This window comes from Phaseolus vulgaris, chromosome 1 (assembly GCF_051622355.1).
Source record: "Phaseolus vulgaris cultivar YP4 chromosome 1, ASM5162235v1, whole genome shotgun sequence".
NCBI lineage: Eukaryota > Viridiplantae > Streptophyta > Magnoliopsida > Fabales > Fabaceae > Phaseolus > Phaseolus vulgaris.
In genome coordinates this window covers 11,178,987-11,206,053 of record NC_143498.1, presented here as the reverse complement: position 1 = coordinate 11,206,053, position 27,067 = coordinate 11,178,987, and the positions used below count along the sequence as shown (strand labels likewise).

The 27,067-nt window shown below is 29.7% G+C and overlaps 1 protein-coding gene across 5 annotated transcripts; it reads right to left on the bottom strand.

The window, feature by feature from the left end:
• Nucleotides 1–419: 419 nt before the first annotated feature.
• Nucleotides 420–27,067, bottom strand: LOC137813534 (casein kinase 1-like protein 3). 5 transcript variants are annotated; one of them, XM_068615853.2, is made up of 15 exons: nucleotides 26,869–27,067; nucleotides 26,320–26,360; nucleotides 18,546–18,615; nucleotides 18,301–18,449; nucleotides 17,664–17,759; nucleotides 17,468–17,538; nucleotides 14,431–14,492; nucleotides 14,285–14,348; nucleotides 14,077–14,161; nucleotides 13,529–13,655; nucleotides 3,356–3,438; nucleotides 2,627–2,681; nucleotides 2,114–2,229; nucleotides 1,468–1,641; nucleotides 420–752 (listed from the first exon to the last, which is right to left on the bottom strand). In XM_068615853.2, exons 1-14 carry the CDS (start codon nucleotides 27,026–27,028, stop codon nucleotides 1,468–1,470), a joined length of 1,353 nt encoding a protein of 450 aa, XP_068471954.2. In that variant the 5' UTR covers nucleotides 27,029–27,067; the 3' UTR covers nucleotides 420–752. The 5 variants fall into 5 exon arrangements, with proteins under 5 accessions (XP_068471954.2, XP_068471955.2, XP_068471956.2 ...); XM_068615854.2 differs by having other exon boundaries at nucleotides 26,885–27,037; XM_068615855.2 differs by lacking the exons at nucleotides 26,320–26,360; nucleotides 26,869–27,067 and having other exon boundaries at nucleotides 18,301–18,463; nucleotides 18,546–18,610.

The window sequence follows — 27,067 nt, the reverse complement described above, 5'->3', positions numbered from 1 at the left end:
GACTTGAAATTTTCAAAGACGAAAAATAAATAAAGTATAAAGATTAAATTAAAATTCACACATTTTTATAAGAACTAAAATTAATAATTTTAAATTTTAATAGAATTAAAAAAAATAACAATAATAAAATATAGAACTGGTTATTTTATATAAAGTAGAACCATATTTAATAAAAAAAAATACGGAAAGGAATTTAATCTAGTTGTTACTAAAATTGTTCAATAGATAATTGGTAACAACAACAAAAAATGAATCTAAGTTCTACCACCAAAATTAAGAAAGTAAAAGAATCCAATTTTGTTCATGTGATGGTTTTTTAAATAGTTTAATTGATATGGGATTAAGTAAGATCATATTTCTACGCGAACAAATTGAACTGTACAAAATCACAAGCAAGATAATTTATTTGTAACAAATGCTTCAAACAAACAAAAAATTATTAATTAAGTGCTCCAAAAGAAGGATTGTCACATCCTTCACCCATGCATGCTTAACCACAAATTTTTAATAAATAGAGTTATAAATTATAATCCAACAATAAATATAGAACAAATAACAATCTCTCAACTAATTAGTGGTTAGTTAGTTTGTTTAAGTTGAGTTTAATTCCTCCCATAATGGGCACATTGCCTTCAATCAACAGCTACAATCATACATTGCTCTTCAATCATCTCCACACCCTGCTTCCACTCATTCCCAAAATATTGAATGGGGTTGTCATGCTCAGCAAAATTGGTATGACATCTTCTTACCTGTCAGAGTTTTTATTTTTATCAGCAAAGATTAAATCAATTAAAAGAAGAATTCTTTATCTTTATACAAGTGTTAAAAAATTCATCACCTAATTTACAATTCAAAAAACATTACAAAGCAACAGAAAAACTTACAAGGCATAGGCTTCTATAACACACCCTCCCTACTCTTACATTGGCAGATTTATGCAGCAAATTTTGCATAATTTCCCAGCACTAACAAGTTTAATTACACAATGCCTTTACAGCACCAATTACCCTTACATTTTCTTACATTTGCAATCCCAATTGCCAGAAACACACATGACACTTCCAAATCCAGTGTTTGAGAAATAAACAAAGTGACTCACCAAAATTCTCTTCCTTTATTGGATTTGTTATGTATGTAATTTTATATCTTAATTAGATAAGTTGTGTAAACTTGAATAGATTTCATTTTGAATAAGTCGTATAAGATTACACGATTTTAGTGCATTTAAACTGATATAGAGTGATACTGATATAGAGTGATATCGAGTAAAATGACACAATTTTCGTATAATCAAATTTCAACTACAAAAATGCAAAGATATCATGACTTATCTATTTTAATAAAATGTAAAATTGCATCACATTCATAAAAATCCCACCTTTAGTAGTGTGTAGCAATTTGTGAAAGAATAAGTAGTAAAAGTGAGAGATAAGGTTAAAAATTCTAGTTTAGTTGTTCACTTACCTATTTTCTTGTTGATGAAACTCGGCGTAGTGAAGGAACAAAGCCTCCCGAAGTACCAGTTTTACTCCCAAATCCGTGACCCACATTTGATGTTCCTACTAGCCTTGTTGGTTTTGACACATTTTCTGTGGAGACTCTGGGCATAGCAGTGGACACAGCTGAATTGTTCACAGTCTGCAACAGTTTTATTACCATCAAATGTGTTACTTCAGTTAAATATGTGGATGGATATAGTTAAATCAACAACTATAAACACATGTGAACATGCATCTTAGAAATATAAAACATGTAATTGTTATTGGCCACAAGAGTTTATGCACACATTAAGAATTGAGTATTGGATTTTCATTGAATAAATAATCTCTATAATGTGTGAATGCAAGATGTTTAAACCTTAACCACTATGCCACTTCTATCAAGTTTGTAAAATATAGTAATTTGTTCCTGTATTTCACTCACAAGTTCATCCTAAAATAAACTATAAATTATTCAAATTTCTTCCCTGTTACTCCCCCTCTGTGGTAACAAAATGGGCAACACAAAATGAAATTAATAATAGCAAGGAATAGAAGGTAGCTTAGTTTGAATAAGACACTAAAATAACAGAGGCAAGAAAACAATGGTAAAACATTCATCAGGAATATACATGTTTCTCTGATGCAATTTTGGTATTAAGATTCTGAATATTTGATGTTGTTTTGAAAACCCGTTGAACATTGATTGGTGTTCTTTCTACATCAATTTGAGTGGAATCATTGACTCCTGAAAAAGGAAATAAGGAATCAGATGTGTTCAATACAACAACATTCTCTTGCAGAGAATTATCTCTATAATGCTATCTCAGATATGTTCTGTGAAACAAATAAACCATATCAACCAAAACCTAAGTATATCAAATGATACTATACTTTTCTGGTTTCAGCAACAAATATCTTCAAAAGTTAATCCATTAAAATTTTGTTTCTTTTTTCTTTCTTGAATGGTCACTAAAATATCACCTGCTGAGAATTTTTTTTTTTAAATATCACCTCAAATTTCTAACCCTTTGTACTATGAGCTAGTAACCTCACCATGGAAATCACATAACTTATAATACAAAACACCATGTCAAAATGATAAGAATTGATTCTTCAGATACCTAATACAAGACTGAGTTTACCTTTATTATTATCCTCCTCCACTTGTTCAAGACTGGTAGGCACAGCTAGTGGAGCCTAAATTCCAAAATAGTGAAGTGAGATATTCAATAAATCAGTACATATTTAACACATAAGTATCAAAAAACCCACATATCATTATTCATTATCCTGTAATGAAATCAGAAAACCATAATTAAAAGAAATTTTTTTAACAGAGATTTGAAGTTAAGAGAAAGAAGAAAAGCACTACAAACTCTTTTGGATTAATGTTTTATAAACACTTTTAAGGAAACAAAAATGGAAATAACTTCTTCAAACACTTAAATTAAGTCATGTATAACTTGATTTTAACTTATATAAGCTTATTTATTTTTCTCCTTTTTCTACGTAAGTGTTTACCATAAACCTTATTGAGACAACCTCTATACCATGAGAATGAAGGTTACATCTTTACAGAAAGAACCATGATTCATTGAAAATTAACTTTTTCTCTATACCTACTCTACAACTCTCAATATTATTATTTTAATCATTTTTATATTATTTAATTACTAATTTATCTTTTATTATATTATTTTTATTAAAACTTTCATAAAAAATTATATATAACTCTCCATATTGTGAAAGCATAAACTTTCTTAAAAAAACTCAAGAAAATGGTGGAAAAGGGGATGGGGATTGGGTGTTTAAAGCAACAATTCTCTGAAAAAGGCTTTCAAAATTACTGAACAAGGAAAGGAATTACTGACAATTGGTCGACTTTGTATCTTTTGTTGTTGCATCTGTTGATATTTTAGAATAGTCCAATCAAATAAAGAGTCAGAATCATATCCTGCTAAAGAAAATTTTATAACATTAGCAGAGAAGACAAATATTACACCACAATGTATAACAGATAAGAACACCAACAGTGCAATTAATGAAGTACATAAACACATCAATGCATGACACTTTATAACTTATTTATTCCCAACTACTAACAACCAAGATTTAAACCCTAAATTTATCTCAATAGAATAAGGAAATTTAGTATATATTTAGAATTATTAACCTACAATTAAGCTGAACAGAATACAATCTAATATATATTCTTGTTTTTTTATTAACAAAATGAATTAATAAATATGATTCACTTCAGGGGTGATCCAACCCTTATACAATCACGCTTTAACCACCTCCACCCTCCCAAGAGACGTCTACCAAACTAACATCAAGGTAAAAACACTGAAAACCTCACCAAACCAACCTCATACAATCCAAAGGGTTCAAACACCAATTAATATACCCTTTACATGCCTAGGACTAACTATAGGTGGTAATCCATCTAGGTGTTCCTTCTGGGAGTCTGTTCTATCAAAGATTAGAAAGAAACTTTCAGTATGGAAGGGGAGGAACTTGTCCTTCGCGGGAAGAGTTTGTCTTATAAAATCTGTCATCAACGCCATACCACTTTTCTTTCTATCCTTTTTTAAAGTCCTGGTAGGAGTGTGCAAGGAGATCACAAAACTACAAAGAAAGTTTTTATGGGGGTGGGGAGCAGAAGGGATAAAAATCGCTTGGTCTAGTTGGGAGAACATCTGTAAAGCGAAAAAGGAGGGTGGACTAGGAATCAGGAGAATTGATGTGTTCAACAAGGCACTCCTAGCTAAATGGTTATGGAGATTAGAATCACCAGAGACAGGACTTTGGAAGGAATTTCTAGATTCGAAGTACGGTTTGAGGAGGCTAACAAACTCATCTAGATGGTGGAAGGATATAACAAAAGTCAGAACTTCAGATCAAGGCAATAATTGGTTCAATGCGAACTTAGTCTGGAAAGTGGGATCTGGGGAGAAAATCAAATTTTGGGAAGATGAATGGTTAGATATTGGTCAACTCAAAGAGAGATTTGAAAGATTATATAATAACTCAGAGTTGAAGGATAAGACCATAGATAGATGTGGAAGATGGACTACAGAAGGATGGGTGTGGGAATTTAGATAGAGAAGAGAGTGGTTTAAGTGGGAAAAAATAATGGTAGAGGATTTTATGACAATAATATCACAGGTGTCATTACACCAAGGCACAGAGGACAAAAGGTTTTTGAATGACCCTCCATCATACTCGTTTTCAGTAAAATCAGCTTATAATAAGATAGCAAATCACACAACTGGGAGGGGGTTGGAGGTGTTTGAACATCTTTGGGAATTAAAGGTTATGCCCTCAGGCCTGTTTTATGTGTGGAGGGCTTTTTCGAATAGAATCGCGACTAAACAGAATTTGCAGAGAAGGGGTGTTGCAATGGGGGATACTTTATGCGTTTTATGTGGGAATGAGGAGGAGACAACTTCACACATCCTAGTTTTATGTGAGGAATCAATTAAAGTTTGGAATATGTGCCTCAGTTGGTTGGGGATTAGTTCGGTGAACCACAATGAATTGATTTGTCATTTCGAACAATTTTCATGCTTATGCTTAAATAAAGAAGGCAACAGATTATGGAAAAGCATGTGGGTTTCAGTTGTGTGGTGTATATGGAAGCATATAAACAGGGTTATTTTTAACCAAGGGAAGGTAGATGCAGAGAAAATCTTTACTTTGGCACAAGTACAATCCTGGGTTTGAATGAAACATAACGAAAGGAAAGTGAATTTCTCTTATTCTGAATAGATTTTATCACCCCTAACCTGTATTAATATGGTAACAAAGTAAGTTCAACTTGTTGCAATCTGTGTAACTATTTCATACTCTATTTACAAAGCATGAAAGGTTGGATGGTACTAAGAACTGTGTTTGATTTGTATATCCATGGTTATGGAACATTCTGTTTTTATGTCACTTGAGTGGAATAGAAGGTAGTTGCTTTGTGTTGCAGGTAAACAGGATGAGGAGATGTCAATAATAAGTAGCAGAGGACAGAGAAGTTGTTGTAGTTGGAAGGGTGAGGTTCAATATTCAGTTGTGGTGCTGTGATGAATATATTTGGAATTTTTGCAGGGAGGAGTAAGAAGTGTTGTTTAACGGGCAAAAAGCTAGTATTGGTAAGAAATTCTTGCAGACAACATAGTAAGAGGAAGAAAACAAGATGTTAAGAAAGTGAGAGAGCTGAACCCAATAAGTAAGATAAAAGGCAGCTTTGTCTAGATGGAATTCGGCTTGGATATTTTGAGGAGCAAGGATTATTGAGGGGTGCAAGGTTCACCTTTTCAACAAAAAGTGATAGAGAAGATGGCAGTCATTAATGAACAACTAGGTAGAAGGTACCCATTCGTGATAATTTATCTAAGAAAGTGGGGGAAGGGTAAGATGAAAGGTACGTGAAGAGAAAGAAAAGGTTATAATTAGAATGCGTAACAATTAGCCAAAATGTGACAATGGTGAAGGAGTTTTCTATTGTGGGAGTACGTGAAGCATGCTGGTATGAGGAAACAAATTCTGCAGATTTGTTGCTATCTTAGAGAGGTGGATCAACACTTGTAAAGGGAAACAAACTTTTTAATGTAATTTCTATTAAGTCATGAACAATTAGTATAATATAGCAATCTGATCAAGATGCAAGAATAGGTAGAGAGTAGGTTGTATAAGGGTTGGGACACCCCTGAAGTATTCCTTTTATTTTTTAATTTAATTAATTATTTGCTGAAAAAAAATGACCTAAAACTAGACTTAGAGTAGAGCCAAGACCAAACCTTGACTTTTAGTATATATTTAGAATTATTTAGAATCCAATCTAATATATATTCTCTCTATCTTTCTTGTATAGGTAGTATTTACATTTATATTTAAATCTATACCGTTTATCTTTTTTTCTTCTTAGTATTTGGAGTACTTGTGAACACTTTGCTACTTCATGACTTCATTATCCTTCAATGTTAGTAATTCTATAATTCTTAGACTCAACTCTACAACCTACCTATTATGGCGTGAACAAGCCTTAATCCCAAAAGACAATCAAGAGACTTGATCGGTCACATGACAAATGATGATTTATTCCCCACCCATGCACTAAACCAAATCCCAATAACATAACAAACTCAAAAACTTTGTCACAAAATTAACAAAAAGATTCATTAGTTGGTAAAAGGAATATCGTCTTTCTCGAGAGTTGATAATTGGAACACTATCTAAATAAGTATGAACAGAAAATATATTTTTATTTCTACTGTTTTGCAAAAGAAGAGTACAATATTACTATATAGTCTCACAATATACTTTTCAAATTCATGTGTTATCTAATAATATACTATACTATAAATTACATTTAAAATCATACTATAAATGATATTCAAAATCAGAATAAAAGATAATAATTATTGGTTATTCAAATCTCCATGGATTTGAGTTTAATGTTTAACAAATTCCTTCCTTAAACTCAAACTTTTCCTATTTTTTATTCCAATCATCTCCTTCAAGTTTTCAAACAGAGTTGTTGGTAGAGTCTTTGTCAAAAAGTTTGTTACTTGGTCACTACTTGCTACATGCATTATTTGTACTTCTCCATTCTTCACATGTTCCCTAATAAAATGAAAATGAGCATCAATATGTTTACTCCTCTCATGATGAACCAAATTTTTTTGTCAATTCAATAGTTGATCTGTTGTCGACTCATATTTTGGTTACCTCAAGTTGCTACAAATTTAACTCACATAATAAATTTCTTAACGAAATCGTGTGACACACACACCAAGATGTTGCAGCATATTTCGCCCCATATGTTGCAAAGTTACGATTGGTTGCTTCTTTGAGAGCCATGTGAATGTTGTATTCCCATGTAGAACATGTATCCTACTGTACTTTTTCGATCATCTACATCTCCACATCAATCACTATCAGAGTATCCAACCAACTTAAATTCATTTTTCTTTGAGTAGAGTAGCCCAAGTGATTTTTTTCCTCTGATGTATCGAAGAATTCTTTTAATAGCTTTTAGGCGCTAACATCTTGGCTCCTGCATGAATCGACTTACTATACCATCTGTCGGCCTTGTACATGTGAAATATTGAAGACTCCTTACTAAACTAAGGTATTCACTTGCATTCCCTTGGTCTCCTCCCTCGAATTTAGAGAGTTTCATATCAAGCTCCATTGGCGTTGTTACTGGATTACAATCTTCCATCTTACTTTTCTTCAAGATATCCTTCGCATATGCTTCTTGTGACACAAAAATTCCAAAATATCTTTGTGTAATCTCAAGGCCAAGAAAATATTTCTTCAATCCTAAGTCTGTCATTTCAAACTCTCACTTCATAACTTCTTTAAAATCTGCAGCCATCTTCTGATTACTCCCCGTGAAAATAAGGTCATCAACATAAATAGCAATAAAAAGTAAATTACCTTATTCTTTCTTTATGTACAGTGCATGATCGTAAGGACATTGTAAAAATTAAATTTATTCTTTTTGAAGTATGTATCAATTAGGGTGTTCCAGGCACATGGCACTTGCTTTAACCCGTACAGTGATTTCTTCAACTTCAATACTTTGTTCTCCTTTCCATATTTCATTTATCCAGGCGACTTCTCTACATAGACATATTCTTTAAGGATTCAATTTAAAAATGCGGATTTCACATCCATTTGATAGATTGGCCACTCAAGTTATGCAGCAAGAGACAAAAGAAGTCAAATTATCTCCATTTTTGCAACTGGAGAAAAAACTTCATCATAATCAATTCTTGTCTTTTGTTTGTAACCTTTTGCATCTAAGCATGCCTTGTTCCTTTCAATCTCCCCTTGGAAGTTCATTTTTTTCTTGTACACCCATTTTACACCTTTGGGTTTATATCCTTTTGAAAACTCTACTAAGTCCCACGTTGCATTTCTTTCAAATGCTTTTATCTCTTCATCCATTACATCTTTCCATTTCTTGTTTCTTAATGCTTCCTCAAATGCAATGTTCTCCGAGTCTGCTAATAAGCAAATCAAATGCACTTCATCAATTGAGTTGTAAAGATCTTGTAGGCTCTACATCTTAGGTTGGTGTGGCTCTTCTTCTTATTCATCAGGATTTGGGGAAACTATTGGAGTATTTATTGGTGCAACACTCAATGACTCTTCTTGTTTCTCCTCCATTTGGTTCTTCCAGTCCCATGCACTTTCTTTACTTACTTGTACGTCTTGACTAACAATCACCTTTTTGGCAATTGGATCAAACAACTTCAAATCCTTTGTCTTCTCATCATACCCAATAAACACATATTTCTTACTTTTATCATTAAGTTTGATTCTTATTTGGTCTGGTACATGCGCACTAAACATTTTAAGGTGTGATACAATTGGTTTATGACCACTTCATACTTCATGTGGTGTTTTATTCACCAATTTTGTATGCGAACATCAATTTTGCACATACACAACAAATTGCACTACTTTCGCCCAAAATTCTTTCGACATGTTTTTGCTCTTCAACATTGATTGAACCATATCAAGTATCAGTTGATTTTTCCTTTTCACGACACCATTTTCCTAAGGTGAATATGGTGTAATCTTCTGATACATTGTTCCTCACAATAGTTTGTGGAAGCGGTTGACATGTATTATGTGCTTCACTATAAAGCCTAGATGTATAAATTGGTTGTCTTTTATCACCTTAATTTTTTTAAACACCTGAAATGCTTATGATTTTTCCTTCAAAAAATAAACCTAAGTCTTCCGTGCATAGTTGTGAATGAAAGTAGTGAAATACTTCTTCTCACTAAAAGACTTGGAAGTGATTGGGCCCCATATGTTGGTATGAACAAACTGAAGACATCTCCTTGAATGTAGTCCATGTCCGGTAACCCATGGACCATCTTCTTCTTTGCTAACTCTTTTAGCCCACCATAGTGTAAGTGTCCAAACTGTAAATGTCATATATTTTTAAGTGGAGTTTGAACATCCAATTCTTTGACGTCTCCACATGTGCAAGCACTCTATCATTTTTGTCCTTCAAGTGTAAGATTCAGTCTTTCATGAAAACTAAACATCCTTTCTCCAATAATTGTCCCATACTAAAAATATTACTTTTTATTTCAGGTACATAATAAACGTCCTCCATAGTACCTTTTTCTTCGTTCTTTTGGGAAAACATATTTTCCCTGGCCTTTGACTGTAATCTTTTATCTCTTGTATATCAACAAAGAGGTTTTTGTGCCCACACATATGATTACGAGCACCGATGTCTAGATACCATACCATGTCATTATCCAAAGTGACGTCTTTATTGGCCATTATTAGAATCTTTTCATCTTTTCTCTCAAATTCCTCGACTAAATTTTCATTTTCTTCCCCTTTCTTCTCGACATAGCAATCCTTTGCATAGTGTCCATATTTTCCGCAGTTAAAACATTCAACATTTGGATGATTTGAATGACCACCTTTTCCACGATCGTGACCTTTTCCATGCCAGTATTGCAGGCTCATTTGTCCCCTATCTTCATTGTTGTTTCCACGAACACAACCTCCATTGCGGCCAAAACCGCGACCTCCGCATCCATGTCCTCTTCCTCGATTATGTTGCACGTACATTACATTTTCTTCCTTGATGGTCATCTTTTTTTGTAAGGCTTCCTCCAAGACATCTTATTTCTTTTTCTTCTTTCGTTATTCATATGCTTTAAGAGAACTTGCGAGATCATCAACGGTCATTTCTCCCAAATTTATTGACTCCTTGATTGCACATATAGAATTTTCAAAATCATCGGTCAATGACCAAATAATTTTCTCCACAACCCTTGCATCTGTGAGAGTTTCTCCATTGCATTTGAGTTTATTAACTACCGTTTGCACACGAGTAATGTAACTAGATACATTTACTGAATCCTTCATTTTCATGGCCTCCAACTCACCTTGTAGAGTTTGAAGGCACATTTGTTTAACTCGGACGACACCCTTGAATACCTTTTCCAAAATGTCCCATGCTTCCTTTGAAGTTGATGCACCAACAATCTTCTCAAAAATTGCCTCATCAACAACTCAATATAACATGTACAAAGTTTCCTTATCTTTCGATCGTGTCTCTTTCAATATTTTGTTTTGGGACACCGAGTATCCTCTGGTATTTTCTAGTTCTTCAAAACCTTCTTAAACCTTAAGGCTTTCATTTGCATGCTCTAATTGTCATAGTTTGTTTTTTTTGTTAATTGGGGCAGTGGCAAATTATTGGTTATATTGGTCACAACTTTGATACCAATTTGTGAACAAATAATATATTTTTAATTTTGTTGTTTTTCAAATGGAGAGTGCAATATCACTATATAGTCTCACAATAGACTTTTCAAATTCACCTATTATCTGATAACATTTATACTATAAATTACATTTAAAATTATACTATAAATGACATTCAAAACCAAAATTGAAGGTAATAATTATTGGCTATTCAAATTTCCACGGAAAACAAAATTGATGGCGACTTTGAGTTTAATGCTTAACATGAAGCACTTGCACTCATTGTTGGCTTAGAAATTATCTATGCTATTTGGGAAATACTCATTATTTTTTTATGTATGTAGATGACATTCAAAAGAAAGAAATAATAAGCCTACGGTCTAGAAGCTTAAAATTGAGTTGAACGATGAGTTTGAAATAAAGGACCTTAAAGCTACTAGGAAGATATTGGGGATTAATATCATTAGGCAACATGATTTGAAGTATCTATATGTGTCTTAGGTGATTTATCTCAGAAAAGTTCTTGAGAAATTTTGGTTTGACTACCTTAAAACCTATATTGACAACTCTTGCATCTCACTTTAAGTTGAGTGATGAACAATCTCCTAAGGCGATAGAGAAACAACATTACATGGAAAGTCTTCCACATGCCAATATTGGTTTTTTTTTATGTACATGATTGTATGAATGTTCCCTAATATAGCCTATGTTGTGAGCATTGTTAGCATGTTCATGTCAAATCCTGGGTGAGCTCATTAACAAGCTCTTAAGTGGATTCTTTGTTCACTTGAAAGAGTTCTAGTTTATGGTAGAGCTAGATAGTCTGTCAAAGATGCTTCCATAAAAGGATTTGTTGATTCAGACTTTGGTAGGTGTTCGGACACCAGAAAGTCTTTCAACCACTGAAGTATTGCTATCAGTTGGAAGGTTAGATTATAGAAGGTAATGGCTTTATCAACCACTGAAGTAGAGTACATTGTCATTACAGAAGCTGTGAATGAAGCCTTATGGTTGAAGGTTCTAGCCAAGGAGTTGAAGGCGCAAGACCAAATTGTCATCTTCTATTGTGAAGCATCGTGATACAGTTGTCCTAGAATCCATTCTACCATGAAATAAATAAGCACATTAATGTCAAACCGTATTTTGTGAGAGGAGATTGTATGAGAATTTGTGAAGGTGATGAAAACAAATTATAATCCCTCTGATATGATTATGAAGGTTATGTCAGGAAACAAGTTCTTTCATTGCTTGAATTTGATCTAGCTAGTTGGAGACTAAGCCGGTAATGGGCTTAGTGGCAAAAAATAACTCTCGCTCAGAAGATTTGTTTTGAACCATGGTCAAGATTTATGATCAGTAAAAATCTTGCTTAAAGGTTCCTAAAATTCCTAACCATGCTAGACCATCCAGTGTTAGATATACGATTTATAATATTTGGTAGATTGTCTCAATAAATCGTCTAGCCTCTTAGCATCTACTGAGTTATGGATCATCTGGTGAAACCTTCTAAGCGACTGTCTAGTTCAATAATGAGGAACATTGTTCATGTGTCTTCCTTGTTAGACTAAGTGTGTTTCACATGTGTTAGCTATAATATGTAAATAAGACCTTTGTATCTTTAGATGAAGCTTACGTTTGAGTTATACTTTGAGTGAGGGTTTGCTGAGAGAGAAACTATGTAAAGTTGTAATTTTTGCGGTTAGTGTATTCTCATATGGATGTTGATTGAAGTTCATGAATACTTCAATTGAACCACATTAATTTTTGTGTGTGATTCTTTCTTATTCTTTCTCTTATTGTTTACCTTCTACTATTTATTCTATGGATTTCTATATTATCGTTCTTTAAATGTGTGGTACACGATGTATAGTGAATTTGAATGAGTTAATTCCTTACACATGGTCTGTTAAAAAACAACCAATAGTCTTGCTCCAACATTGAAACTATATATAAGACGATTGAAAAGACTACAGGTGAACTCAAATGGTTAACTTTTCACTTGCCTTCTCTCTACTGTTATTTTGTGGCAATATCACTACCCTTCACATGACCATCAGTATAGTCTTCCATGCTCACAACAAACACAAATATACTGAATTATCATTTCATTCACAAACAAGCTCCACTTGTTCATATTGCCACTCATCATATTTTTATCACCGATCAAGTTGTTGAATTATTTACTAACCTTGTCTTCAAGGTTATTCTCATGCATATTTGAAACAAATTTCCTTTATCCTAAGCCTTACTTTGAGGGAGGGTGTTAATACTAATAAATTGTTAATGAATAAAGATTATGATAATTTGTTGAACGATTAAAGTGCTTTAAGCAGCTCAAATCAATCCACCAGATTAACCAAATTTTACCAAAATATGATAAGCAAAATTTATTTTATATTTGGAATCTATTAATTTTCAATAATGTAGATTCATTGTATGCTTTATTATATATCTCTATCTTTTATAGGTATTGTTCATGTTTCTTTTTAATTTTTTACTAATGTTCATATTTTTAATAATTTTCTTCTTGTGGACAAAAATATAAAATAGTCAATGTGAAATTCATACATTTTACTTTTTAAGCTTGAGCAATATAGTCAAGTATGTGGCCTAAACACGTCAAAACACACAAAATTAGAGCTCAAATTCACAATAATATACATTCATTTCATTTTAAATAAAATATCATACACTACTACAATTAATTTGGTGGGAATAATAAACTAACAAGCAAATTAACTTCTACAACAAGGCATGAGTTGCATGCATTTTTTATCAGATAAATCAAAAGTTAATACCTGCACGAGTGAACAAATTATGAAATAGACGCTTCAAAAGAGAATAATCTGGTCGTTGATCATATGTCAAAGAGCGGCAATAATGAAAGTAAGAAGCAAATTGCACAGGATAAGACTTGCAAAGTACCTACAAACATAAAATGTAGTAAGTAAACTTATATGCATAACAAAAATTTCAATAGGAAAATATCTCTTAGGATGATGATGACTGAGTTAAACATTGATTAAACCTTGATACCATTCTTTAAAAAACTAATAGTTTGATTATAAAGTCAAGGATTCAAGTTTTCAAACCCAAGTTACCCATGTTTGTCTAATTTTTATTATCATTTTTCTCTATTTTTTTCACAATTTGACCCTGCCTTTCATTATTCAACCAAATAAATGAAGAAAAAAAAAAAGAGATGAAAAGGAAATCTACACCAAACAAACTCCATTCCAGTTTTAGTAGTAGTTTGTGGACCATAAATGCATCATAAAATTTTCTCATATACAACTTAAGAAAAAGAATCATTCATAGTAAAAGTGAAAATGATCGGTGAACACACCTCAATGGGTGTTGATAACTTCTTTTTGCAAATTTTATCATACTTTTGTTGTTTGGTTGCAGCTTGCAAACCTTGCCATGGAAGACTAAAAAAATTCAAGAACCAAGTAGTCAAGCTATACATAGTTGGAAAACCTAGGCAACTAATAATCACATTTTTTTATTAAATCTAGATTCCTTAAGATTACATTCAATAGGATTACACATACCTTCCTCTTAAAAAGTACATTAAAACATAGCCAAGAGACTCCAAATCATCTCGACGACTTTGCTCTAAATAAGTAAAACAAAAATTGAGAGAGATTGTAAGTTACAATTTATAAAGAAAAAATAAAGAAAAATTCTTTGTACTCACCAATTCCCAAGTGAGTATTGTAACTTGCATAACGTGCAGTCCCTGTTAAGCCTTTGTTCTCTCTGGATGAATTTATCAATGTAAAAACAAATTTTAAGCAACAATAATCATAATTATCTATTGATATATAAAATTGATTTTGGTCCTTAGTTGTCTTAATTAACAAAAAATTAAAATTCTAAATATTTTTAGTATGTTATAAAGAGACATGCTAGAAGTTTTTGAAATATCTCCTTAAAAGATAGCTCTAAAGTAGTATATAGAAATATTTTATATATTTAAGCAAACTAGTATTTGAGGAGAAAGTTCTCTAAGACATCTTGTAGCCATGAAATTAAGTATGTGTTGTCAAAATCCCAACCATGGTACATACAGAGCCATTGGTGTAAATAGGGTGATTGTCCTAGAGTTTCTAAAAAATCAAAAAAACTAGAAAGTGAAAAATTCAAAAAAAATAGATAGTAATCAATTATAAGTACCATTTTTCTCCAAAATTCTAGTCTCTTCGGTTTTCAAATGTTTCCTTCACCACTAAAATATCATTCCATCATATTGGCATCAAAGATCTTATCTAAAGTGATGGCTACATAGGCATGATTCTATTTTATGTCTCAATTTTTAACAAAAGCAATTATGACATGGACCATCAAGGTGAAGCCTTTCTTTAGTGTGCAAAATGTTCTCGAGATAATTATGAAGGTCATACTAAGCTAGAGAACGAGGATAATCTTTCTCAAACTCAAAGGGATAGCCGAGAGACCCAAGAAAGAGAACAAAAAGGCTTTCTATCTAATATATCAAGAATTATATCACAATGATTTTAAGAAGATATTGAAAGAAAAGTTGGAAAAAGAATCATGGAAGAATCGTCAAACTTCATACAAGGAAAAGTTCCTAATAAATAAGGAGTGTCTTCAAATTTTAAAAGCCAAGTTTGTAAGATTTCAGGTAAAATCATATTGATTATTTCTCTATAGTCTAAACGGTCACTAATCAACTTAAGACAAATGGTGAAAGGATTGATGATATAAAAATTATGGAGAAAACTATTATATCATTAGATATAAAGTTTGAACATATTGCTACCATCATTGAAGAAACAAAAAAGATTTTGTGATGGAGGACCATCCCCACGTTACAATCCACCACACCTTCAGCTAAGAGTAAAGACGACTATGAAGCTCTACAAAATAGGTTTCATCTAGGCCTTGTATTATGGACCACATTTAGACAAGAATAAAAGTACAAGCTAGAAAGAGTATGAGGAACTTCTAGAAACCCTCACATAAGGATTCAAGCAAGGACTTCTAGAAGCACTGCACGACCTATTGAAGGTTTCTAATCCTAACCCTAACTTGTAAGGGAGCTTGCACCACACGGTTCATACTCTTCCTCTAGCCTATAAATAGGACATTATGCTCATTGTAATTTAGACTTTTGCAAATTGAGAATTTTTTACTGAATCAGAATTCAACTCTCCTTGAATCTCAAAATCCTCTTTGCTAGAGTTCCTAGAGAACTAAGCTTAGAACACCTCAATAAGTAGGTCTAACCTCTTCTTGAATCCTTCATATTTTCCACACTTCATTGTATCACAGGTTCAATCCACTTCCAAACACTTTCATTGTCAAACCTTCAATCATTCACAGTTCAACTTGCTAGATGAACATTCAATCTTTCCTGACTTGCATCATGTGGTAATCAGAACAAAGAAGATCCATCTCACGGCACACTCTCCAGCTAAGTGTTTAATTTGTTTTAAAATAAAATCCTATAAATCTATGTTGTTCATCACATTTCCTTACATGTCTTGTTGTTTCATTGATTGAAATTGAATTTCTACCATTTGTTTATTCTTTTCCACGGTTTTACATCTCATATCCACTGTTATTTTTCAATAAAATCGGTTAATCTTTCCTTTCAACTGTTTAATCATCTTCTCTAAGTTTTTAATCAGTTCAAACAACAAATTAATCGGTGCAAATCACCTCAAAAAAATTATGTATCGTTCATGTTCATGTTCATAGGTTTCTCACAGTTTGTTCCTATGTTCTTACTATTTTTACATTCAGACTTATTTTGCATAATTTTTAGTTTTAATTGGTCAAAGTGTGCAATTAGGTGTTATTTTTAGTTTGTAATCCTTTCATGTCATGTCTTACCTCTTGTTCTTTCCATAATTGTCAATTAATCTACTTTTCCAAGTAGTTTACAAATTGTTTGTGACAATGTCTCATAGAATGCAAACAATCTGATTGATAAAATGTTTTGCATTCATACACTAGCATAAGCTTGGGTGCCTTTTGATTTTATGATATTTGTGTTTCTACCTTACTATTAGTTAATTAGTAAGCATCTTATTTCATTAATTTCATTGTGTTTTGTAGTTTATAAATTGTTTAAATTCCTCAGGTTTCCTTCACTACTAGATTTGTGTAATTTTGACCTAATTTACAAAATTTATTTTGAATTGATTTTGGGTTCAATTTACATGAAATTTATATTTGAGATTTGTAATATTTGACTGATCTTGGTTAAAGGAACGTAAAAAACAAAATAGTAAAAACATATTAAATCATAAAAGTTTGGACGTTCTAAGTTGAAAACTTTAATAGTTAATGTTAAATATGGAAACTAATTTATAATTTTTTATTAATAATAAAAACTATTTTAAATATTAATAATTTTTTAGTTTATAAAATAATATCTAACTTAATTAATGAATATAATAACTAATTAATTTTTATTTTTAAAATTAATTTTTATTTAATAAATTTTTTATAATGAATCTAAATCATTATAAACTTCAATAGATACTTAATACAAGATTACCACACAAAGATAAAGGAGTTGCAGATAATAAAATATCTATAATTTTGTTCTACTATTCCTTTTTATATAATAAAATTGGATGTTCCATAATTACTGAACCTGAACCCTAACATGGCATCTCCTTTGAACCATACACACACCATTAAGATATGTAACAATAATAGATTAGATAAAATAGTAAAAACAGACAGAAAAATACAAGTACCTGTAAGGGATATGCTTATTTGTGATTGGATCCCTATATCTTTTTGCTAGTCCAAAGTCAATCATGTATATCTGATAGTGTTAGAGATTGCACCAATTATATATTAAAAGTTGAAAGCTAAAGAAAATACTAAGTAAAAAAAATTTATCCACACATTCTTAAACTAGCAATTGAAGAACTAATGATAAAGCTGTACCTGATTTGCTTTCTTTCCAAGACCCATAAGGAAGTTATCCGGTTTAATGTCTCTATGCAAAAATCCTTTGGAATGCAAATACTCTATCCTTGTAAGCTGTGGTCAATTAAATAAAATCATATCAATGTGCATTTCATTTTTACTTTTAAAATGAATATATTGGTTTTCAAAATTAGATAATTAAAACTAATTTAAATTGTTTTTAAAATAATATATAATTTAATCAATATGGTAAATAATTTTTTTTTCTCTTTATTTAATTAATTTTTTTTTGTAATGAAAAGAGGTTGAACAATATGAAAATAGAGGAAAATGAGTAAACATCTTTCAATTGTTGTATTTTTGCTATTGGAAATAAAGAACTCAAGCTCCTAACAAGTTTTGGGATTTTAAATACAATTTCCAAAACAAAATTCATTGAGTAAAAATTGAACTGAAATGAAATTTTACTTAATCTCTAAATACTTGTATCTTTTTTCTAAAAGAATTATAACTTGTTATCCTACAGAAATCTTATTTTCTTTATCTTATTATCACATTACTATAACAACTAATTACTTACAATAGGATACACAAAATAGGATAAGATCTGCATAAAAAAACTAAGAAACAGGTTCTGAAATGAATCAGTGATTACCATCTGATCAGCTAGCATCAAAACTGTTTTGAGTGATAATTTATTCCCACAGAAGTAAAAGAGATCTTCAAGACTTGGTCCCAGAAGTTCAATAACAAGAACATTGTTGTCCCCATCAGTACCACACCATTTCATTCTTGGAATTCCACCTTCAATTCCATGACTATGTGGAATCAGAATCTATTAACACAGCACAATACATGGAAACTGTTGCAACAGCACTTTTTGAGCTTTTGTTAACTTACTTCCTCCTTGAAGAATATTATATAACTTGGACTCATACAATAGCTGTGGTTGATTTGTTTTCCTGTTCTCCTATTGAACAAGAAATTGCTTTTTAGAAACCCTTTTTACAATATCTATAGTTTTCATAGATATAGAAAGATAATAGAAAAAATGAACTGTAATATAAAAAAAAATTAAATAAAAAATAATTAATTATTATATTAATTAAATTAGATATTATTTTAAAAATTAAAAAAATTACTGATAAATAGTTTATATTATTAATAAATAATTTATAAATTGATATATAATTAACTATTAAAATTTTAGTTAAAAAAAAACTAAAACGTGAATAGCTAATTAAATACTAATTTAAAAATTATTTATCAATAATAAAAATTACTTTAAATACTAATAATTTTTTTAATCTTTAAAATATTATTTAATTAATATAATAAATAATTATTTTTTGTTTTTATAATTAATTTATATTTAATAATTTTCTAGTGTAATGTACAAAAGAATTTATTTATATTTGATAAAAATATATAGATGGGAAGTTATCTGAAAATTAAAAGAAAAACTAAAGGATAGTTGAAAGTTATTAGATGACTAATAAATCTTATCTGTACTTTCAAAATTAATTGACAGGCATAAAAGGATAATAGAAAAAGTGAAACTGCTTGCAAAATGAAAGTGTAAATGTACAAAAAATATATGTCTACGATGTTAGCTCAAAGTTAAAAAAACTAATTGATAACCAATAGTTGAAACTTATAAAACTAGTTAAGTATTAGAATTTGAGAAATTATCTATTAAAATAGTGGCTAAATGCAAAAAATGGCATATCGAACATATTTATATTTATATTTAAAAATTTAATTTAATTATTAAAAATTAGCGTCTTAGAAAACACTACACGTTATTAAAAGCTAAATATTAAAAAAAAAAATAGTTTACCAAACAAACCACTAAAAAATTCATTTGCCAAGTAGGTCAAAGAAGCCTTTTAGCTGATCAAAATAGATAAAAAAAAAAAAAAAAAGGAAAAGATCTGTGCATATTTTTATTGCATGTGTGTATGTTTTAGTCTCTATTATTAATTTTCTATTAGTTTAAAACTGTTACAAAATAAACAAAAAAGATTAAAATGTAAAATAAAATTTATATCAGAACTAAATCATATAGTTTCTTAGTCATAACACTAAAATATAGATTTTAATTAAAGACTAAGAAACAACTAACATAGGTATTGACAACAAATAACTAATTAAACCTAATTTTATATGAATTAAAACTAAAATTTGAAATATAATATAAGAAACATATTTAGTATTATTTATTGGATTCTCAATATCAAATCGGGATAGAATAACAAAGAATTAGGACAATGATAATTGTAAATCACACCTTCTAAAGAAAAAAAAAACAAAGAATATTTGTGTATTAGATATTGTTGTATTAATACAAGTTTATATCTAGGCACACTACAAGAAAATCATTAAATAAAATCTAATTTTAGAGACCAAAAATAATTTGTTGGTATAATGATTAAATTAGAGACCATTTTAGAGACTAAAAAAGTTATTAATTTCTAAATTAGTTTCTATTATTGATAAATAGTTTCTAAATTGCTATGTAATTAGCTACCAATGTTTTAACTACCAATTATTTAGACTCTAAATTTGGTAGCAAAAACCTTGGTAACTAATTAGATACCAATTTAGAAACTATTTATCAATAATAAAAACTAATTTAGAAACCAATAATTTTTTTAGTCTCTAAAATGGTCTCTAATTTAGTCACTATTCCAACTAATTATTTTTTGTCTCTAAAATTAGTTTCTATTTAATAATTTTCTTGTAGTGCCATCTCTATGACCATTGTTCGGTTGCTCTTACGTAGAGCTATAAGACAATTACGACTTAGTTAAAAGTACTCATAAACTTCTAACTAACTGAATTGAAAGAGTTGCAATATTGTTAATATTTACCATCTAAGTCTAATATAAATAGATATTCTAGCCAAGTAAATGTGTCTAGTTAGAAGCAGAAGCTTTGTCAAACACTCTAAGCTACTTAACCTTATAACTAGATGCTTTTGTCCTCAAAGAAGTTTAATACACAATATCCTACAAACTACACCTTGTACTACCCTTAGTTTTTGTTAGAATTACTACCAATAATCCAAAATCAACAAATTAAATTAATGCATGAACTTGCTTCTAGGAGTTGGCTTATGTGAAAACATCTATGAGATTCTCCTTGGTGTCGATCTTCTTCACTTCAATCTTTTCTTTTATACAAACATATTGATCTTTGGCCTACTGCACTACACTTTGACTAAATATATTACATTCAAACTATATGAGAAGATGAATGTCTTCCCCTGAGCAAATCCAGAATTGCATCAAACCCTTCAATATATAATATCCCTCCTGGTGTATAAAATCACTATTAGTTAGATATTAGTTTTCCAACTTACTAGAGAGTTGTCAACTGGGAAAGCATAATCAATACTAGATTATCACAAAGTCAAAGTCTAAGAATCCTACCACAACACATTGTGAATCAACTTTGAAGATTATTTCAATGTCTTTGATCCCCTTTAGATATTCCTAGATCCTTTTTACGTTTGTCAATGCTCATTCTTAAGTTTACTAGCACACCTGCTCACCCAGACTAACAATTTGATAAGGAGCAGTCTAGTGCATATTATTGCATACATAAGACTTCCAACCACACTAGCATAAGGAGCACAAGATATGTATTTTCCACAATAGTTTGAGTGGTGTTGAGTTATAAAGAGATATATAGAAGTTGTCAAAGGTGTGTTTATGACTTAAGCATGTTCCATCCCAAAACATCTCAGAACTTTATGGATATAATTCCTTTGGCACAAAAAAAAAACTTCTTTTGGACTCAATTCCTCTTTATCTTCATCTCAAAATCATCTCCAATATGCTCATATCTTTAATTTTGAATTTATTTCCTAGTAATGTATTCAATCATTCACCCTCGTCTTAAGATGTTATCAATATGCCGTCTATATACAACAATAAATATATGGACTTACCTTTTCTCCACCTTTTAATGATAGATGCATGGATCATAAAGACATTTATGAAACCTTGAGTGATGATGAATTGGTGAAATATATTACATTATTTTTATGAGTTTGTTTCATCCCGTACATCGATCTCTTCACCTTACACAACACACCCTCCTTCTGACCGTAGACATTAGCTACTAGTTGAGCTCTAAATTAGATGTAGTTTGACGTAGACATGTTACTAAATATTTTACCGTTAGATATCTTTTCTGATGTAGATGTTTCATCAGTCAAACACTCTTCTCAAGATAGACACATTACCATCCATTGTGTCATCAAACGTTGAGATAAACTCTTCAACAAATACTTCTTTTTGAATATCCATTTGCACCCAACAATACAATTGATTTTGGGTGGTCTTACTAGCTTCCAAGTCTCATTTTTATGCAATGATTTTATCTCTTTGTGGATGGCTAGAATCCACTTTTCACCTTCAACACAAACAACTACCCTAAGAAAAATAGTTGGTTTAGACAACTTCACCTAGTGTAGCTGGCGCATTTGGAGGTGTACCATTAAACCCATATCTCTCATATTAAATTTTTTGCCTTGATACCTTTAAACAAAGGTTTGATGATCAAATTATTATTGTATTATACTTACTAAATATTCGCATGACTCGTCTATAGACACTAAAGTTATAGCAGACTACTCCTTCAAAGAGAAATCAACATGTTCCTAAACTTTTCTAAATATCTATCCCTACCTCCTAAGACTTCCCTTGCATCACAAAAACTTCATTAAATACAATGTCTTTGTTGACAATCTCCCGTGCTTTAGAAAATTATCATTTTATAAAACCTTTCATCTCACTCGTGTAGCTCACGAACACCTTTTTCTTATATCATGTTTAAGTTTATCATCATCAACATGATAATAAATTGAACACCTTAAAACCTCCAATATTAAATTGTCATCCAACAACTTCCCCCAATCATATCTTAACCAGAGTCATACATTTAATGGTTGTAGATGAAAAACTATTCATTAAATAGTGCTTAAATTTTATACGGATGCCTTTTTTTATTTTAAAACTATTTACTAAATTTGTCTTCTAAGCTTTTTTTATAAGGTAAGATTTTATTTTATTTTTCTCTACTTCTATCATAAGGTAAGATTTTTATTAATTTTTTATATAAGATACAATTTTCTTATTTACCCGTTTATTAAATAATTATTACTACAAAAAAATGATTTTAACGGGAGTTTGTTTTTACATTATTCAAGATTAAAACATTTATTAAGTTATTTTTCCAGGGTTGCACTTTCTCTAGCTAAATCATTCTTGGGAAACATGTTACCTTGGGTTTTTTTCAAACCTCAAGAAAAAAATTTCAGAATCCTGTTAAATGCTATGGGTTTAAGAACCTCCGTAAAATACCATGTTTTTCAAAACCTTCGTTAAGTACCATGGGTTTAAAAACTTTCATAAAATACCATGAGTTTCACAATTTATGTAAAATGACTTGTCGTTTGAAATAACCTTCAACCCCATTTCTCATCATCTTTAACGATCCTCTTGACTTCTCTCTTCCATCCTAGACACACTGTTCTACGGCACAGACTCAATGACTGTCAATGGCAGTCCTAGCAAAGAATCACAATTCAACCACACTTATGTATATTATATATAAGGAGAAGAAATACTAGATAAGGCATTATCTTCTTCTTAATCCAATATTGCTTCTTCAATCACCTTACTGCCCCAACTTCAAGCCACTATTACCTAGCTCGACAACAACTAGTGTTTATCATTACTTTATATATCCTAAATAATTGCATTATCTGTCAAATGTGGGCTTTAAAGTCATGTGTGTTCTTGGTTAAAGATTGCAAGAACATATTGCGAAGAGAAATTAACTTTATTACTTTTCACTTTCACATTGAATTAATTTAAATGCATTTTAAAATAAAGGCCTTAATTTAAAATATTTCAAAATTATGAAAATTAAATATTAACAATTATAACTAAAACTAAAATTGCACATAAAATATATGTACATCAAAAGCTAAAAATAAATAAGTCCATTTTTTGAAGTATGAGATCGTAACAAAAAAAATTATGCATTATATAAATCAACTACCATCAAGCATAAGAAATATGTAAATACCATTGAAATACTTATTATCCAAGATTAGTTGTTGAAATACTTATTATCTAAGGTTATTTTGCTGATTTTTTAAAATAAATTTTTGAAACTTTAGAAAACTTATTTGTAATGTAAAGTTACACTTTCCAAATTTTAGAGAATTTATTTATAAAATATATTAAAAGTATATAATTTTTAATTATTTATTTATAAATAGATTTAATTTTTTTTTAATTTTAAAAAATCTGGAGTGTTTTATTGAGGTTTTACAATAAATCTTTGGAATTTGACGAAGGTTAAAAAAACCTCCGTTAGTTTTTTGAAATTTTAGAATAAACCTTTGAAATTTTACGAAGTTTAAAAAAAGTTATTTTGCTTAGGTTTTAGAATAAACCTTTGAAATTTAACGAGAATTAAAAAAATCTTCGTTATTTTACTAAGGTTTTAAAATAAACCTTTGAAATTTAACGAAGGTTAAGAAAACCTCTATTATTTTGCTGAGGTTTTAAAATAAATATTTGAAATGTAACGAAGGTTAAAAAAACATTTGTTACTTTGTTGAGATTTTAAAATAACCTTTGGAACTTAACAATGGTTAAAAAAACTTTCATTACTTTGTCGAAATATTTAGAATAAAACTTTCAAATTTAACAAGACTAAAAAAATCTCTGTTAATTAAATCAATTCCTATGGTTATATTAACCTCCGCTAAATAACCTCTGTTAAAAGTCTTTTTTCTTGTAGTGTTAGTTTTCTATTTTTTTTATAATACTATTTATTTAATCATTTTATTAATTGCAATATTTATTTTATCATTTTGACACTACACTTTAAAGTGTTAGAATTGATAGACGATAAATTACACAATTTTTAACCATTATATGTTAATTAACATATAAATGTAATATATATTTAAAATTTTGATATTTTTATTTGGAATGATGAATACCCTACCTAAATGATGAATTCACATGTACCTTATCCTCTTTCGAAATTTCCAAAATTATCCTTCATTTTAAAAATAAAAATCTGGAATTCAAAAAATTCATTATGAAAAAGAAAATCCAGAATAAATTATTGTGTTATGGAAATGAAATTTAGGAATAGAAATTGAAATTGAAAATCCCATTTTGGAAAAGCAATTCCATAATGCAAAAAATACGTTCCCAAAAAATTCCCTGGAATTCAGAAAAGTGTTCCATAAATCTAAATCCAGAAAGAAACATGTTCCAAAAAGGGGTTCCAAAAGTATTTTTGATCCACGCCTCCACTTTTATTTAAGGACATTTGTATCATTTAAAACAAAATGGGTATAAGTTGAAATTGATCGAGTACAAGAAGTAATCGTCAATCCTTTTCCAACCCGTTTTACCATCCTTTGTTTTTCAAATCAAGAATATAAACACATCCATATTATAAGACAACCAAAGAACTTATAATTGCAGCATGTACACAAAAGTATATATAACTAGAGGTGGTACTATAAAAAAATTAAAAAATAACTTGTGAGTCCACCAACTCATCTATAATAAAATGAGTTACCAATTTTAATTTGTATAATTTTAACGAGTCAGTTGAATCAAACTCATCTCATTTTTAAAGAACCAGCGATGGAACAAGTCAATAGCCCAATTTTGGCACTCTTAATTATTTTTGCAGAATAAAGTATGGAACATCCATCTTAGAAGGCATGAAGAACAAGGTGAGTTTGGACAAACAAAGGACATATCAGCGAGGGTGGTTCTATAAAACATTCCTACCAAAATGTGGAAAGTACAAGGACAACTAATTATGTTATAGTATAATTGATATAACCTTGTAGTGGAATGGACAAAGGTAAGATGTAATCAGTTAGATGCTTTTTCTGAAAGAGAAGTACAAGTATATACCATCAGAGATAAAAACCTATGTATTCTTCTTAGTCTACATATTATCTTTAAAAAAATTCAAAACTATATCATTAATATATTTTATATTATTCAAACAAAATCTTTATTTAAATTATTTTTATAAAATGAATGATTTAATTTTTCTCTCTTTTTTTATTTTATTATTTTTATCCAAATATTTTAGCTCGTTTTGAAATTATGAATCAGTTGATCCACCAGATTTAAACCCTTATTTTTATATATATAATTTTTGATAAATAACATGATAAAAAAAATAAAATATTTGAAATATTTTCATATAAATTTTTAATTTTTAATATTGAATCATTATAAATAAATTACTTTTTATTTTGAAATATTTTTTAATTTTCACAAATATACCATTTTTATTTTATTTTTAACGATGTAGTATATTTATGAATACTTTTTATAACGTGAAAGTCATTCATTTGGCCAATATAATAAATAATATCATCATGGTAATGTCATTACCATTACATTTAATAGAAGAAATTAGAAAGAAAAAGATAAAAAGCAAAAAATAATAGAAATTGAAATAAAACCACTCCTGTTTTACCAAAAGAAAAAAAAGTATTTAACTCTTAAATATTTTTAGTCAAAAAAATCACTTCAATGAGGTTAAAGAATGCCATAAATGGAAGTCAATAAATTTGGAATGTCGCGATCTAGGAATTAAGACTCACCATTTTGATGGCTACGATTTCAGAAGTCTCAATATGTGACCCTGAAAACAGCAATAAAACATACACAACTTAAACATATAATATATATAATAATAATAAACAAAAACTATATAAATTATTGGATATATTTTCTAAAAAAGTATTTACTAAATTAGTTCTTTAAAAATAAAATTTATTTTATTTTAATTCTGTAAATATTTTATCTCAGAAAGTACTTTATTAACTAAATTCTTTAAAAAGTAAAAGTTATATAAAAATTTATTTTAATGTTATGAGATATTATTTTGAATTTTTTAATGAAAATTAAATTATTATAGATTCTTTTATCAAATTGATGAACAAAATATATGAACAGTAAATAAAAAAATAAAATATAACCGATTAAAATTAAATTGTGGACAAAAGTAACATTGAACATCAAAAAATCAAGTTACATTACAATAATTTGCTATCACTATGAATTTAATAAAAACAATTATATTAAGTTTGAAAATTTTCAAAAATCATTTGAAATAAAAAAAAAACTTATTTCACAAAAATAAATAATACCTAAAACTTTTCCTACCAATGTGAATTTCACCGAATGATCCGCTCCCAATTTTTTCACCGATTTTATACTTTCCGCCGACGAGTCTCGCCATTGAAACATGAAACGACAACGTTTTGCTGATACAGGGAGAGAACGAGTTTTGGTGTCAGATGCGTGCATTGGTTTGGAATATATGAAGAAAAGAGGAGAGAGAGGAGA

Excerpts from the sequence above, each read along its gene's own strand:
- LOC137813534 (XM_068615853.2), bottom strand. The coding sequence starts at position 27,028 with ATGCACGCATCTGACACCAAAACTCGTTCTCTCCCTGTATCAGCAAAA. Across the intron at positions 17,760-18,300 it reads TGATGCTAGCTGATCAGATG|CTTACAAGGATAGAGTATTT; the intron begins GTAATCACTGAT and ends AATTGACCACAG. Across the intron at positions 13,656-14,076 it reads AGTTATCAACACCCATTGAG|GTACTTTGCAAGTCTTATCC; the intron begins GTGTGTTCACCG and ends TTATGTTTGTAG.